The sequence below is a fragment of the Marmota monax genome, unplaced genomic scaffold (genome assembly GCF_021218885.2).
Source record: "Marmota monax isolate L192 unplaced genomic scaffold, Marmota_monax_Labrador192_F-V1.1 WCK01_AAM20220418_F8-fsc00201, whole genome shotgun sequence".
Taxonomy (NCBI): domain Eukaryota; kingdom Metazoa; phylum Chordata; class Mammalia; order Rodentia; family Sciuridae; genus Marmota; species Marmota monax.
In genome coordinates this window covers 1,877,156-1,894,858 of record NW_026695150.1, presented here as the reverse complement: position 1 = coordinate 1,894,858, position 17,703 = coordinate 1,877,156, and the positions used below count along the sequence as shown (strand labels likewise).

Genomic DNA, 17,703 nt, shown 5'->3' with positions numbered 1-17,703 from the left:
TTTGATAGGTATAAATTAAGGCCACGTCCCTTTGCACAATCAGATGAAATGGCATCATCCACCCCCACCCATCAATGTATGACCTCATGCTCCCTCCAGGGATCCTCCCTCTCTGAAGAACCCCAGGGTGTTTCCCCGGCAGGTGTGTGGAGGGAACCTGTCATCCTTACTCTTGCCTAAAAGAGGAAAAACCAAAACTTCTTTCCTTGCCAGAAAGTCTTGGGCTGTTAGGTGTCTGCAGCAGCCCTAGCCACACTGTGACTGGTCCCAGGGCCTGCAACATGTGGCAGTTACAAGTTCCCAGCATCACCAAGGAGAGGCTGGCTCTTGGAAGGTGATCTCCAAATCCTCTGCTCAACAGCACCTGTAGCTGCTGTATTTTTAAAGGATATGCTCCTTGCAAATTTCTAAGATGACACCTAAAATTTTGTCCATATTCCAAATAATTTCAAAAAACATCATTTCTGCCAAATTGTAAAGGCTGTGGTTTCAAATTAAAACAGTTACACACATCCAGCAGAGTATGACCATGTGACACCCACCATATTAAAAAGCAGATGACAAACCTCTTAAACAGCTGGATATTTTACCTCATTCCTTTTTACCATGAAATTATATTTCTACTCCACTTCCCCCAAAGAATTTTCTCCTAATTTAATATACTTTTTATATTCAAAAGTCTTGTATTAACAACCCTGTTATTCTTCTCTGCAATAAAACTGTGTAGGTAAACTTAAGATATGGAATATTTTTGTGTCTCTTGACAATTTTATTCCAAGTGTTCAGAGAGTTCATCAGGCTTGAATTAAACTACACTTGTTATTGGTATATGATGGAAAATGCATAGTAAATATATTTAGATTTTGGTTAATAATTTTTAAACATGAAAGTTGGATTTTTATTGCTGCTTCATCTTTAATGTGATGAATGAGAACAAGCGTGTTTTTCCATGATGATTCATTGAGGACATGGTAAGAATTCTCCTCTCATACTTTCCTACATATATTTTTAAATTGTTTTAGCTTACTATAGCAAGCATCTGGTGTTTGGGTAATTTTTTTTTAAAAAAAAATAACTTTTAGAGAAGCAAAATTCACCATATAGAATCATACTGTGAATCTAGAGAGAAAAGTTACCCTAGCCCCTACCTCTTCTGAGGTGTGGCCCTGTGAACATTTTAGTAGAACCAGTATTGTTCTTTGGAAGACAGTCTTTTAACCAGTAGAGACCAACTTGTCTGCCTCATGAAATCTGGCTATCACTGGGAAGAGCCGGTTGATGGAAAGGTAACTTTTTTAATAAGATAAGAAGGTATGGAATCAATTTTTCACAGAGGATGTGTTGGCATAATGTAAAGTATCAATCTGAAATGTTAAGGATTAATCCAAAATGAATAGAGGGGAAGAGATTTACTAAAGGAGCAGGAGATGTCACAGAAAGGATAGAACTTACAGGTGGGAGAAACGGAAGGGAAGGGGACAAGGCTGAGAGTCATAGACTATGAAGCCACCAGAGGGGACCAGACCAGTGGACCAGTGGAGAATGAAGGAGAGAAGACCAATGCCTGGGGAATCATGTCGGCTGGGATGGGTGGCCGTGGAGACAAGCCAAGAAGAGGAAGCCAGGGGTGTTTAGGAGAATGAAGACAGAACTTCCAGGAAGAGAGCTCAACAAAGAAACATGTTTCAGAAAATTCGGTTAGGAACAGAGAAGGTCTTACCCAGAGGCTGCTGATAAATCACCAAAGGGATATTTTTCCCAAAATTTCTTATATTATAGTAATACACATAACATAAAGTTTCCCCTTTTAACTGTTTTTGACTGTACAAATTCAGCCACATTAAGTACATGGGCCACCATGACCCCTGTCCACCTGCAGAACTTTTGCCTCATCACATACTGAAACCCGAAATCCATTACACAAGGTTTCGCCATTCTCCTGGCCCCAACCTTGGTGACCCTCTTCTGTTTTCTGTCCCTTTGAGTTCTACTATTATAGGTCCCTCACATAAGTAGAATTAAACAATATTTGTCCTTTAGTTTCTGGCTCATTTCATTTAGCACAATGTTTTGGGTTCATCCCTGTTTTAAGTTGTATCAGAAATTACATCCCTTTTTAAGACCTAATCTCTCTCTCTCTCTCTCTCTCTCTCTCTCTCTCTCTGTGTGTGTGTGTGTGTGTGTGTGTAATACCTTGTATATCCATTCGTTATACACACATAGAACCAGGAGGCTGAGACAGAAGGATCACAAGTTGGAGACCAGCCCTGGCAACTTAGCATGATCCTGTCCCAAAATGAAATTTTTTAAAAAAGGATTAGGAAATTACATACAAGAAGAAGTGAGGGGAAAGGGGAAAAAAAACAAGGGGGAGAAATTAATTACAGTAGATGGGGTAGAGAGAGAAGATGGGAGGGGAGGGGATGGGGGATAGTAGAGGATAGGAAAGGCAGCAGAATACAACAGACACTAGTATAGCAATATGTAAAACAGTGGATGTGTAACCGATGTGATGCTGCAATCTGTATACGGGGTAAAAATGGGAGTTCATAACCCACTTGAATCAAAGTATGAAATACGACTTGTCAAGAACTATGTAATGGTTTGAACAACCAACAATAAAAATTTAAAAAATAAATAAATAAAATAAAATAAAAATGCTTGTATTAGGCTTCATAGTTATATAAAAAAAAAAGGATTAGGGATGTAGTTCAGCATTAAGCCACCCCTAGGTTCAATTCCCAGTACTGAAAAAAAAAATACACATACATGTTTGAGTCGTTTCCACCTTTTGGCTATTGTGGAAATGAGAACAGTCTCATTGGTTAATAATGCTATTGTGAATATTAGTACTCATATATACTTAAGCCTCTGTTTTCAAATTCTTTGAGTATACATCTTAAAGCAGAATTGCTAGATAATTTGGTAATTCTATGTTTAAGATGTTGAGGAAACACTGTATGGATTTCCACAGCTGTTGCATCAATTTACATTCCTACATCAAGTTTCCAATTTCTTCACATACTCACTCTTATTATAATTTTCAATCTTTTTACAGTAACCACCCTAACGAGTACTCATTGTGACTTTTTAAAGTCAATATGGTATATTGTCTTATGCAGTACATATTTTTAATTGATTCATAAAAACATAAAAGTTGTACATGTTAATGTGATACCCTGTAATGTTTAATACAATGTATACATTGCATGATGTGGAACCAGGTAAGCATGTTTATCCTCCCAAACATTTATTTCTTTCTGTAGAGTGAAAATTTAAAATTCCTTTCTACTTTTCAAAATGTAAATACATTATTGTTACCTCTACTCACCACACTGTGTAATAGTATCACACTGGGCTTCTTGCTCTATCTAACTGTAACTTGGTAGCCATTGGTCAACTTCCCCATCCCTTTTCCCCACTTCCGCCCACAGCCTCTGGTAACCACGATTCTACCCTCAACTTTTTTGTAATCATCTTTTTTAGATTCTCATATGAGTGAGATCGGCAGTACTTGTCTTTCAGTACGTATTTACTTCGCTTAGCAAAACAATCTCCAGTTCCATTCTTGATATTGCTAATAAGAGGATCATATTCAGCACTTCCCTGTGTATATATATTTACCATATTTTCTTATTCATTCATCTACTGATGGACAACTCAATTGACTTCATATCCTGGCTATTGTGCATAATGCTACAGTAAATACGTGAGTGTAGATTCACTTTATCCTGCTGACTTCATTTCCTGTGGATATATACCCAGTAGTGGGATTGCTGGAACATATGGCAGCTCTATTTTTAATATTTTGAAGAACTTCCATGTCGTTTTCTGTAATGGCTCTACTAATTGACAGTCCTACCAACAGAATGTGAGTTTCCTCTGTGCTTCCATGCAGGGCGTAATACCCATTCTAAGGGTGGCAAAACGTTATCTCAGGGTCTTGCTTGGCACTTCTCCAGTGATGGGCATGGTTGGGCATTTTTTCATATACTTATTGGCCAAGTGTGTACCCTTTTTTAAGCCATCTCTATTCAGGTCATTCATCCATTTTTTGAGATCATTTTGTTTCTGTCAAGTTGAGTTCCTTTTATATCCTGAAAATTACTTCCTTGTCAGATGAATAGTTTGCCAATAGTTTCTCCTGTGGGTTTCCTCTTCATCCCTTATTCCTTTGCTCTACAGAAGCTTTGGAGTTTGGTACAGTCTCATTGGTTAGTTTTTGCTTCCTTTGCCTGTGTTTGGGTTTTATAGCTCACACCAATGTCCTAAAGCGCTTCCCCTATATTTCCCTCTGGTCATTTAGAAGTTTCTGTGTCTTACATGTAAGGCCTTCATCCGTTTAGAGTTGATCTTTGTATATGGCAAGAAAGAGGGATCTAGCCTCTTCCTTTTGCATATGGATATTGTTTTCCTAGCACTAAGTATTGAAGGGCCTTTCCTTTCTCTGATGTAGATCTTTGCTGCCTTTATTGAAGATCAGTGTGTTGTAAATATGTGGGTTTATCTCTGGGTTTTCTATTCTGTTCCACTGGTCCATGTGTCTGGTTTTATGCCAGCACCATGCTGTTTGGGTTATTATAGCTTTGGAGTATATGTTTAAGCTTCCACATATTTTTGAATTTTCCTGTTTTCTAGTCTTAATTTCTAATTTGATTCCTCTGTGATCAGAAAAGATAGTTGATATTTCAAGGGTTTTGTTTTATTCATTAAGATTGTTTGTGGTATAATATGTGGTCTATCCTCAAGGATATTCCATGTTCATTTGAGACAAATGTACATTCTGCTATTTTGGGACAAAGTATTCTCAATAGGTCTGTGTGGTACCTTTGATTTATATAAAAAGCATATTCAGATTCATAAGGAAATACCAGTATTCTCATGAACAAAAGAGCAAAAAAAGACAATTCACCAAAAAAGAAATTCAAGTAGAAAACAGAAGTACATATACAAAGAGAAGAATGAGATGCCATTGGTCATCAATCAAGTGAAAACTTTGAAGTCACTCAGAGTAGTTAAAGCAGTTAAGTGAAAAATAGAAATGCAGGGGGCAGGGGGGTTGAAAGGCAAGAGACCACAGAGTGAATGTTAAGGAGGCACATGGGAAAGGGCAAGGGGGTCCATGGTGTGTACTTGATGGCCAGGAAATTAAGACTGGACCCTGAAAGGAAGAGGACAGTGGTCAGAACAGGCATGGGAGTACAAGAGAAGGCCGTGGTTCCTGTGTGCACGGTGAATGGACAGTGGGGTGAGCAGGACTCATGAGAAAAGATTAAGGGAGATCCAGACATGGAGGAAATCCATCTCAGAGAAAACAAAGAAGAAGGGGAAATTCTAGAAAAGGCCAGCAATAAATCAAGGGTGTCAAGAGGAATCAGGGAGGGACTCATAAGAGATCAGTGAAGAAAAAGGTGAGATTTGCTTGAAAACAAAGAGGACAAGTCTGTCTTGGGTGTTGCTGGAGCAGGAAGAGAGGAGGACGGGGAGATGGTGCAGTTCCGTCTGCATTCCATGATGGGCTTACCTATGAGGCTCCTTGCCCAACTTCTTTTTAAACTTACTGGGGTTATTTTTCCACTGTGGAAACTAAAAAGGAAAGCCAATTACTCTTGCTCTGAAGTTACTCAGCACATACCTATCTATACCTATGTCTGCAGGGAGAGCCTACGAAATACAGTAATAGAGACTAGTAAATCATACTCTAACTTGATGCTTGAAGAATCTTCCTCACTAACTACTTCCCTGTAGACAGGCCTGGGCACATTCTTGGGAAGAAGGAAGTAATAAAAGGATCACTCTGATTTATTTGCAATTTAACAATGCTGAGAATATTTCACACACTGTGCCAAGAGGTAAGTTTCTGGAAAATCTAGGAGATACTTCTTCACCAACCTGTAAAGGTATTGGTAATAGCAGGATGCTTCCTGAAAGAACAATTTCCTATAGATTTCATTTTATTATTTGATTCCCACAACCAATGAAATTGGCATAGCTTTATTAAATATCGACAACATAAACTGGCAAGGGTTCACATTCAAAACATCCTGAGGATTTATGCATCTCCTTGACAATCCTGTCCCATGCCAGGAGCACTTTTCAGGAACAGAAGAAAAGCATGGAATGATTTCTCATTTAAAATAATCCCAGCTCTGTCTCAATTTAAGCAATCTCCTAGACGTTATCAGTTAGTAACATTCTTCAAAGTTAATCTCTTCATAACAAACCCCTCATCTCGAAACAATTTAGCTTTAGTCTAAAGTCATCTTCCAAAGATTGGCCACCTGGAACCTCGGTCTGTCTTAGGTTGTCTTTCTACTCGTCCTTTCCACCTCCAGGCTGAGATTTCTGTTCTGTCCCACAGGGAAGATAATGCTGTTTCCCTGTGGAATCCAAGTGACCCCCTCCTGCTCCATAGAGGAAAGGTCACTGCTGTCTTGTGGCTGTAGCCATGGTAAAGGCTCAGCCAAGGAGACCACATTCTTCATGTGTGGAATTCTTCATCTCGATATCTTATCATTTCTTTTGCTTCTTTCATTGGACAAATCCTTAGTTCACCAACAATCCATAAGACCATGCCTCAACTCAACTCAGGGAATTTGTTTTCACAGCCTCCTCAGGGATTCACACACATTGGTAAAAAGACCCAAAAAAGCTTCTCTTGGCATTTCCTCAAAATGTTAAGCAGAATTACCACATGACCCACTGATTCGACTTGTAGGTATATATTCCCCCCCCAAAAAAAATGAAGACATGCTACACCAAACAAAGGTATCCATGAACAATCACAGCCTCATTATTCATAACAACCAAAAAATAAAAACAATCCAAATCCACATCAATGATGAATGGATAAAGAAATCATAGTCTATTCATACGAAGGAATATTGTTCAGTCATAAAAAGGAATGATGCACTGATCCATACTACAACATGGAGGAACCTGGAAAACATACCAAGTGGAAGAAGTCAGTCACCAGAGGACAAATATTGCCTGATTCCATTTATATGCAACATTTAAAACAGGCAAATCAGTAGATGCAGGAGGGAGATCAGTGGTTTGCAGGGTCTGAAATAAAGAATGAAATACAGGTTTTCATTAAGAGATGATGAAAGGAATGAGATTGTGGTGATGATTCCAACAATTTTTGATCATACTAAAAATATCAGTGAACTGTTGTCTAAGGTGGTGAGAATTATGGTATATGCATTATATGTCTGTGAGAAATGGTTCCTCAGAACAAGAAGCCCCTTCCCTGTGGTCATTTAGCCAGATCTACTAGGGACAATGGCTCTCTCCTAGCCTCATACATCCCTCAGGGCACAGAGTTCAGTCCAGTGAAAACATCATTTGTTTTACCCCCTAACTTTTTTCTCTGACAAGTTCTCATTTCTTCTAAATTCCAACTTGATAGAGCAGTTTTGGGAAAGAATCATTGTGTATAATCCAGATGTTGAATGGCCCTCAAAGGTCCATAAATAAAATGTTGGACCCCATGATGGTGGTATTGGGAGGTCCTATGGGGATTTAACATGTGGGACTTTACTGCAGTTCCTTAGACAGTTGGTGACAAGCTCTCAGTGGGACTGTGGGACCCCAGTCGCTTCCTCTCTCTACATCCCAACTTACAAGGTGAGTGATCTTCTCTAACACATGTCCCTATAGTGATGTTCTGCCCTCTTCAGAGGCCCAAACAAATGTGCCAACCTACCTTGGGCTTGGATCTTTAGAACTATAAGCCAATAGAAACTCCCCTAGTCCATAAGTAGCCTGTGTCAAATATTTCATTATAGTTTGAAAAATGGATTAACACAATTGAGCAGGAATTTATTGTCTCTCTGAGCTCCACACTCAAAGGAAATCATTTTCCCATCACCACTCATTTCCCCACATGCCATGTTCTTGGGTGGCTCAGGATGTCTCCCACCATTCTCTCCTAGCTCCTATGCGATGGACCATGGACGAATACGGTTCCTCAGCTAGACTACCTGCCTTGAAATCTCATCTGTGCAATTCACTATCTATGTGACTTAGTCCAACAGTTGTCTCAATTGTCAGTGTGAAATGGGGATAGCAAATGGACCTACATTCCAGAGTTGTAAGGTGCAAGTGAAAATATCTTCTGACCCAATGAAAGCCAGCCATCATCGACGTTAGTCTGCTTGCAGGAACACCATGCATCTGCAGAGGATGAGGCTCCAGAGGAATATGCACATAACAACAGCATCCAAAGGACACCTCCACCTGGTATTTCTGACAGGTATTCGACCTGGCATCCAGCCCATGAGTCTGAAGCCAGGGTGCTTACTGTCCCGGATGGGTGGGGAGGGGAAGGGGGGACAGAGCTATAGTCTGATAATGACACCCCAAACAACTCATTTTTCTGTTTGACTGTGTATGGGAAATTAGAAGACTGCTGTTCAAAACAGCCTCTGTTTGTTTCGATCATTCTTACTGTTGCCGCTTGTCAATGTAGCAAGGCAAATAACTGTCCTCACAGACCCCAAGCATCAGAAAAGTCAGGATGGCTGCAGGGGACATGGGAAGAGACAGGGAGAACCAGGGGCAAGGCAGAGCATGAGGGTCGGGAATGAGCATGAGGGTAGGACCCTGTTCCCAGTGTCTGCAGAGACCTCCTCAGTGCCTCTTTACACTAGAATAAGATCGATTTTCCTGGGTATATAAAGTAATTCCTACAGAAAGGATGAGTGGAGCCTTTCAGAATTGAAAAATCACAAATATAAGTAAACGTTGTAGGTGTTTGTGTGTCCAAAGTGTACCTTAAAAACAATTCAACATCAAAAGAAAAAAAAAGATTGTTTTTTAAGATCGGGCAAATGTACAGAGGGTAGAATCGAAGACAATGAGGAAGTTGGAATATCTAATACATCGTCACTGGTACTAGAAAAGCAACTTTGCATGCATTCAAAATGAGTCAATGATTACCAAAGATTACAGATTCTTAACTGTCCCCACAAAAAGACAAAGGAAACACAGCAGTAGGACAGTAACCTGTCTTTTCTCATAAATTGTCATGCCCAGGAAGTGTGGGCTAAGCTGATTGAGAAATCTGAAGTTGATTTACTTGAAAGACAACTGAATTGATGAGGCAGCCTTTGCAGGAGGAGGATTATAAACCCAGGATCTTCCTTTCACCACATCAAGGCTCACAGCTCCCAACCACATCGGCTTCTTCAGGAACACAGGTGAGTGCTTCCAGCCACTACGACTTAGCAGGAATTCCTTTCAAAGATCAAAACAGAGATGTGGTTTCTATCATGCATGTACTTTGTCTTATTGTATTGTACTTATTCTTCCAGGGGAAAAAAAATAACGTACCCCCTTGACCTAATTTGGTCTTTATCTAAAAAGATATATTTCGAAGAAAACTGATCCATGCTTACAATCATGTGGTGGAGTTGGGGGGGGCGGGTGGGTCAGCCTCAGAGCTTCAAAGAAAAGTCAGAGAGTTTCTTCCAGAGACCTGGCTGCATGTTGGCCCCAGGAAACCTTGTCCTGGCATTTGTAATAAAGCCTTTCTCCCCAAACCTAGCCATCCAATGATAAGGGAAAGATACAGGAAAGATAAAGATGTTCTATGACTGGTCTACAAAAGTCTTTTTCAATAGTACTTTCATGAGTCTTCCAATTAGAAGATGAACACATGTGCATTCAGAAGGCTTGGAAAGTAAAAAGGGTAAAAATCTTAATGGCCAGAGTTCCACAACCCAGATAAGTCATTTTTAAGAAAATTTCATGACAATAAAGTCCTTCTAAGCTGGATCCACTGCTTTCCTAGGAGTTCCCGACCAACCAGTCACCATGAGTTCACTCAGTGCGGCCAACACCAAGTTCACCCTTGACCTGTTCCGGCAGCTGAGGAAGGACGGGGACAACGTCTTCTACTCCCCGGTCAGCATCCTGTCAGCACTGGCCATGCTCGACCTAGGGGCCAGGGGGGACACTGCCCTGCAGATGGAGAAGGTAGGCCTCAGCTGACCCGCAGGACCTGCCCAGCTTTCCTCTTCACTGGGCTGGCTCACACACAGGGACGGTCGCAGCTCTGGGGACCTGGTGGCTAACACAAGATGCCCAGCAGACGTTCCAGGGCTGTGTGATCACAGAGCTCTTGGGGAGTCACCCCCTCCCCAAGGCTGCCCTCTCTTGATGACCCCCACCACTGCCCATCAACCAGAGCTGAGAAGGCAAAGTGACGGGCTGACTAAACCAAATCCAAGGGACCCATCACCAAAGGTCTCCCCAATGAACAACGAAGGCACATTCTTCAACGTATCTGGAGATAAGCCAGCTTTTCTGTGTTTTTTCAAAGAACAAATTCATACCCTGAAGTTCTAGGGTTGGGTGCTTTCAGTGTCTTTACGTTTTGTTCTCTTCCTTTTTGAGGCTTTTGTTCTCTTTTTCTCTACTCTGGATTCACAGATCTTTTGAGTAAAGTTGTCTTGACCCAGATCCTGTCTCTTCCAGGTCCTTCATTTCAATGAAATCACAGAAAAAGCAACAAAGAAAGCCACAGCCCCTCATGTAAGTATTCTGGTCCTGGGAGAGCTCCAGATAGCTGAAGTATCTGAGAGGGTCATAGTTTAAACAGGGAATTTCACATAAACTCCGAGGAATGGAAAATCCTAGATGAAAGACATTAGGACATACAGAACAATTCCACATTTTATTTTCATAATTATTACTTTCAAGTTTTTGTTTTACTCAGACAAGGTCAACATTGAACTTAAGAACAAAAGTCGGACACCAGATAGACCAGCTCCATTCTTCACAAATGTGAACATAAGCAATTCATTACTGCCCTGAGTCAGAGTGAGCTCATCCCAGTCAACCAAAAAGAATCTGACCCAATATCTGCAAATGTTGGCAACAGGGCCCAGCCTACTATAAATAAGAGGTCATAATTAATGTGAGCTAATGATCACACTCACAATAATGTTACTAAAATAGTTTAACTGATTTAATTAAAATGAAAAGGAATAAGCACAAGTTCAATTATATTTTGGAAAATGATGGCTAGCAGATATATTTGTTTAGGGCTTCAACAGAACAAAACTCTTAGCTACTAAATAGAAATTTCCAGATTCACATAGACTTCAGTTTAAAACTTGGCTACTCACTCTGTCTCTTAGGCTATTTAATCACTGAGCTTTTTTATTTTCATCTCAGCTAGACTGAGATTCAGATGACCTACAGGCTGCTCTTAGCTGAATACCAGGCTCAAGGTGTGCTTACATGCAGAGAATGACCATCACATGACAGATGACAGTCAACAAGTCTTAGAAGATGATCGCACCAAGGGCTACATCAGGGCTTCATGTCATAGCATTTAAAATATCCAAACTTCAACATGACCATATGCTTGGTAGCTGTTAGAAGTGAAATAAGGTTTGCACCTTAAGGAACTCAGAGTTGATCTGGAAAGATAAACCTAATTATTTAAACTACTGAGAGGATACCCAATGGTGCCATTTAGTTTAGAAGAGAACAGATCAGAATATGTCAGAGCTGGAGCAAAGAATTTCCTGGAAGAAGTTGAATGTAAGGTAAATTCTTCAGGGTATTTGAGGTAAATATAGCAAATATCAGAGAATAAGCCAGAGGTCATCTTTGAGATTATAGACATAAGTGTTGGTACTGATCTAAGTGACTTCATGAGAGTTTAGCACACACATGGACAGGGTAATTCAATGAGCATCTTTTTTGGATGTTGAAGGCTGGAGAGTCAGGAAATGTGCACCACGAGATTCAAAAGTTTCTGACTGAATTAAACAAACCCAGTGATGCCTACAACCTGAAGATCGTCAACAGAGTCTATGGAGAAAAGGAGTTTCAGTTTCTTCAGGTAAATTCCTCTTGGCTCTCCACATCTGGAGTCTGCATCCTGGTCCTATGTCTCTGGATGGCCAAATGGGGGAAAGCCAGACAGAGGCTTCTGGCTGACTCCTGGGCAGCTCTGGCCCCAGGGGAGGCAGCTCTATCACAGCTCTGACTGCTAGAGCATCCGGTCCCTGACCAGGCCTAGATGAAGTGTGGGTCAGGGGAAAGATAAGTCAGGAGATGCCATTAATGAACAGGCACTGACTCCGTCACAGAGAACGCCTTTTGTGGGAAATGTCTGACTAATGGGGTATTTCTGGAACAGGCAGACTGGGATGGGCCCCTGGAGGGGGCCGGGAAAGCACCAGGGAATATAAACCCAGATGAGAGACGCACTGGTAGAGCTCACTGGTGAGAAGTCTCCCATGTGATTGATCTCCTTTAACTTGCACTGAAATTTGCAAACCCCAGCCTCTTGTTCCTCTGGGTTTTGCCAGGGGGTGTTGAGCCTCAAGGAATCCTGCACTCTCCTTGCACACTTGCCCTCATGGTGCCTGTATACAAATATGCATGTGCAGAGATAGTGGTCTGGCCAGGGTCTGGGTTCAGCTTACTTTAATTGTAAATAATTAAATGGGGTGACACATAAATCTTTCTTATTTCCTTCTTTCTTCCTCCACTTCTCAAAGGAATATTTGGATGGGATTAAGAAATTTTACCTAGCCACTGTGGAATCCCTTGATTTCAAAAATGCTCCAGAAGAAAGTCGAAAGAAGATTAATTCCTGGGTGGAAAGCCAAACAAATGGTAGAGTATGGGAGGGCTACTCATGGCGGAAACTTTTGATCACCCTGTGAGGAAGCCCCAGATTTGACATGGTAGGGAGTCCTGGGTGGGGTGTTATTGGATCTGCAGAGAGGATGGAGGAGGCAGGGCAGATGGTCCCAATAAATGTGGAGAGATCTAGGGGGAGGGAGAGAAGTGAAGGAGGTCAATTAGGTGGAGACATGGCTGCAAAGCTACTTGCACATGGCCCCCGGCTGACACTATTTTTGTGGAACCCAAATTCCCACTCAGCCCCGTTTTGAGATTTTCTTGAGGTCAGAGCCAAGTGTTGATTATGAATCTTTAGAAGAAAACAGTCCAAAGAGCTCCTTCCTCTTACTCCTCTGGAAACAGGCAGCCCACCTGGAGACCAGGCTTCCTGCCACTGAGCTGTCACTGCCTGGAGCACACCTCCACCAACCCTCCTGCAGGGATTACCCCAGGGTCTCCTCTACCCACTGCAGAGAGCTTCTCAAAGCCTCCATTCTGTGGACAACTAGTGCCACCCCTTACTACAGGCCGTCCTTGCAGCAGTTCTACAGGAGACTGAGGAGGAGGAAGGAACCCCCAGGAGTAGCATCTGACAGCAGGGGACTGTCAGAGTACAGAGCTCAGGCCATTGTCCTTGAGGACAATCAGGCCCTGTTTCTCCACGTGAGGGGCCCACCTTGGGAAAACAGAAGGGGAGGAGCAGAGGAAGGAAGGAAAGAGTCAAGCTGAACAGCAGATAAGATCAGCTCCTCAGTGTCCCCTAGACAGTCTCACCTCCTTTCCTGTCTCCATCCCTGTAGCTCTCTAGGGCTGGCACCATGAGAAGGCTGCACCTGGTGGCAGTCCACAAGTCCCTAAAGCAATGGCACATAAATATAAGGACCAGTCATGAAATTGTGCATAGCATTCTCTCCAGAAACCATTTGTACTTACATGATGACCTTTTTTTTTTCCCCTTACAGAAAAAATCAAGGACCTATTTCCTAGTGGCAGTATTGACCAAACCACCAGACTGGTTCTGGTGAATGCAGTCTACTTCAAAGGGCTGTGGGATAAGGAATTTAAAAAGGAATTGACCACAGAAGCAAAGTTCTGGCAGAATAAGGTATTGCATGTGGAAAGTTAAATTTAAACACATCTTATGGGATGGACCACTAAAGTAGAAAGTGACGTGAACAAGCAGATATTGTTTTGTTTTATTCTTATAATTTTAGTTAGTTAGGAGTGCCTGCAAAAAATAGTAACTTCTGTCTTTATTGCTCAAAATTCCTGAGTTGTTTCTCCAAAAGAGAGGGATGTGTTTGGTGTCTCATTAATATTATCTTTTTGTCTAACTTGGTATTTATTTGATGCCTTAATTTATTGTAGAATGTGAGCAAATCTGTGCAGATGATGGCCAAAAGCGGGCATTTTAATTTTGCCTTCCTGGAGGATGTGCAGGCCAAGATCCTGGAAATACCATACAAAGGCAATCACCTGAGCATGGTCCTGCTGCTGCCCAATGAAGCAGATGGCCTGCAGGAGGTAACACTCGCATTGACCTTTCTTCCTTCTATTGCCTGATTTTTCCCCCCATGGTAACTGTTTAAGTCTAAACAAGACAAAAACTTTGAGGCCAAGGTGCCTCGAATAATAAAAAGTTCAAAACAAGGAACAATGACTCCGTCACTGAATCAGATGATTCAGTGGCATATACCTGTAATCAGCAACTCAGGAGACTAAGACAGGAGGATGACAAGTTTGAGGCCAACCTCAACAACTTAGTGAGATCCTCAGCAATTTAGTGAGACCCTGTTTCAAAATAAAAAAATAAAAAGGGCTGCAGATATAGCTCCATGTTTAAGTGCCCCTGGGTTCAATCCCCAGTATATCCTTACATTATAAATAGTTTAGCTTACAGCCTGACACAGGCTTTATTTATTATCATTTACATAGAGCTATACACATTAAATGATGGCAACAAGCAACAATTAAACCTAGAGAAATGTATAGCAATGTGAGAAATGTTTAAAAACATATCAAGCAAAAACTAAGAGTAAAAATAAGTCATGTACTATAACTGCAGTATGTAATAAATAATCTGTGCAAGAAAATAAAAAGTCTACAAAATGACACATACAGAAGATGGATGGCATAAGAAGTAGTGATATATAGTTCGTTTGGTTCAAAATAATGTAATTCTATTTTTACATACATGTTTGTACATGTGAACACATATAATCAAATAAGTCTTCATATACATTCAGGCATGCTGTTTTTGCTTATTAGAATAATGTCTAATAAACTGGATCAACTGTGTATATTGCATTTATTGCTGAACTCAAAATTTCCCACGTATTCCATTCATTGTTAAAGTGTGCCAGAGTCCAAAAGTTGATCATGTCAGTTTCATTTTTTTTTTCCATCTTTATAGCTTGAAGACAAACTCACTGCTGAGAAGTTAATGGAGTGGACCAGCCCAGAGAGCATGGAGATGACTAATGTAAATGTGTGCCTCCCTCGATTCAAAGTGGAAGAGACCTACAACCTCAAGACCATGTTGAGCGCCATGGGGATGGAGGACGTCTTCTGTCCACAAAAGGCTGACCTCTCCGGCATGACAGGGACACAGGGCCTTTCAGTGTCCAAAGTTGTGCACAAGTCCTTTGTGGAAGTGAATGAAGAGGGCACAGAGGCTGCGGCCGCCACGGGCATAGTAGTTAAACCAACGTCCGCCCCAATGCCAGCTATTAGTTTCTATTGTGACCACCCCTTCCTGTTCTTCATTAAGCAAAATAAGACCGACAGCATCCTCTTCTTTGGCAGAGTCTCTTCCCCCTAAGTAGGAGGCCTCTGTCTCTCTTATGAGGACAAGTCACAGAGCAAAAAGTAAACTGAGGCTGGAAATAACAGGTCCTTTGTGTATTCATTTTCTTTTCAGCCTCAGAGTCCCCGCTAAGAATGCGATGGTTGTAGGAGCCTCTCTTTTCTCTCTTTCTGCACACACATATGAACCAGTTTCCTTCTTTTTTTTTTCTTATAAAAATTTCCTTAGAGAACAAAACGTTCAATGTGAAGATTAAAACAATCCATACCTCATCTTCTAAATTGGACATGATTGCTTCTGTCCTGTTTTGGATGAACCAAAGCAAATCACACTTTCTCTTCAAACTCATCAACCTAGACACCCACTTTTCCTTCAATTGAGGTGATATCTGGGACCCTTCTTATATTTCTAAATTCTGTGATTCTATTAAATCAGTCAGCAATAAAGGAATGACCTGCTCAAATTGTTTGTTCCTTTACCTTTTTTTTTCTTTCCAACAAAGTACAAGTGATCAACCACACCTAAGAAATAGGTCAGAAATATATTAGTCATAGAGAAAGAAAAATTCAGATCAAGCTCAGGAAGGCTGAGTCTAAAGTGGTAGGAAGATAAACTTCTATAGATATTCATTTTGTATTTCTTAAAATCAAGGAAATTTTATTTATTATTTGGCTGTTAGCTTTTGAGGTTTTTTTATTTGTTTTTTGTTTGTTTGTTTGTTTTTACACTTCTGGGGATCAATAAAATCCAAATATTCTACCTCTGAGCTAAACTCCCAGCCCAAGAAAATGCTAGAACTCTACTTTATGACAAAATGGACTTATTCCAGCTGTCCACATTTTTAAAATATATTAATATAATTGGCCATATTAACAGATTGCAGGGAGAAATTTCTTAGACCTGCATTGTACAATGCAATAATTATTAGCCACAGCAGCTATTTAAAATTAACATTAAACAAAATTAAAAGTATAGTTTGTTCATCTCACTAGCCACATATCACATTCTCAACACCCACGTATGATTGACAGGTATCATGTTGGACCATGCAACCGCTGAACACGTCTAGTATCAGACCCCATCACCAGAGAGAACTTGGCTGGACAGCAATGCACAGCACCTGGAACATTACATGACAAAATTAAACATATGTGCTTTATGAGGATTCTTAATAGGATAAAAACAGAAGGAGACTGATTCTTTAACGTATTAAAATATGTTAGATACATAAAATATAGCTATCTAAATTTCAAATCCAAAATCAAGTTAAATAGGAAACAATTAAAGCATTGAATTCAAAGGGTAAAAAAGAAATCCAATATTATTGCTATTTTTGACAATCTCTGACAATGAATTAGTTAAAAGGAAAAGGGCAGGTCAGTGTATAGATTGTGGTACCATTTGTGGTTTTTGAGAAAAAATAATAATAGTAAAGTGTGCACACATGATTTTAGCTAAACCTGTGGTTTGTCTCTGGAGGAATATGTAAGAAGTTGGACCATTTGTTTTGGGGAGGAAGGGTACCCCAGTGGTTTGGTGACATTGGGGACAGAGGTACTTTGAACTATAAACCCTTTTCACCTTTTGTGTTTTAAATATATCTCCTATTCAAAATATTGATCAAATCTATATTTTTAAGAAGTCAACTGATTCTGATTCTTTAGTTTTACTTATAAATCAAGGTCTGGCTTTTAAAGTAATATCATATTTGCATTTATATATACCAAGTCTGGGGCCCTGGGTTCAATATTCAGCACAACATAAAAATAAACAAATAAAAATAAAGCTATTGTGTCCAACTACAACTAAAAAATAAATATTAAGGGGCTGGTGTTGTGGCCCAGTGGTTGAGTGCTTGCCTTGCATGCATGAGACACTGGGTTCGATCCTCAGCACCACATCAAAAAATGAATAAATAAAAATAAATATTAATATATACCAAGTCTCTAGGAATGTAGAGTATGATAAAAATACTGCTACTGTGTGGTGAGCCGTGTTTGCAGACTGTTGCCGCCATTAGAAGATGGCGCCGGTCTCCGTTGTAGATCTTGGTAAACAACTCCTTATTAGGAAAAGTCGGCGCGCTGTCCCTCAACACCCTATGAGAAAACCCCGCGTGGCAGCTTTGGATTGGACTTGAGTAAGCTTTATTAGGCTGTGTGTGGGGGCGTGGAAAAAGCGCGCGCTTGAGAGAAGACTAGAGTTAAGGCCTGAATAAACCGCTGAAAGAAGAATCCTGTGTCGTG

At 40.6% G+C, this 17,703-nt stretch overlaps 1 protein-coding gene across 1 annotated transcript; it reads left to right on the top strand.

Moving 5' to 3' along the window:
- Positions 1-9,073: 9,073 nt before the first annotated feature.
- LOC124081851 (serpin B4-like) lies at positions 9,074-15,920 on the top strand. The gene is made up of 8 exons (XM_046428229.2): positions 9,074-9,203; positions 9,797-9,981; positions 10,483-10,539; positions 11,732-11,860; positions 12,525-12,642; positions 13,614-13,756; positions 14,020-14,175; positions 15,065-15,920. Exons 2-8 carry the CDS (start codon positions 9,820-9,822, stop codon positions 15,470-15,472), a joined length of 1,173 nt encoding a protein of 390 aa, XP_046284185.1. The 5' UTR covers positions 9,074-9,203; positions 9,797-9,819; the 3' UTR covers positions 15,473-15,920.
- Positions 15,921-17,703: the final 1,783 nt, after the last annotated feature.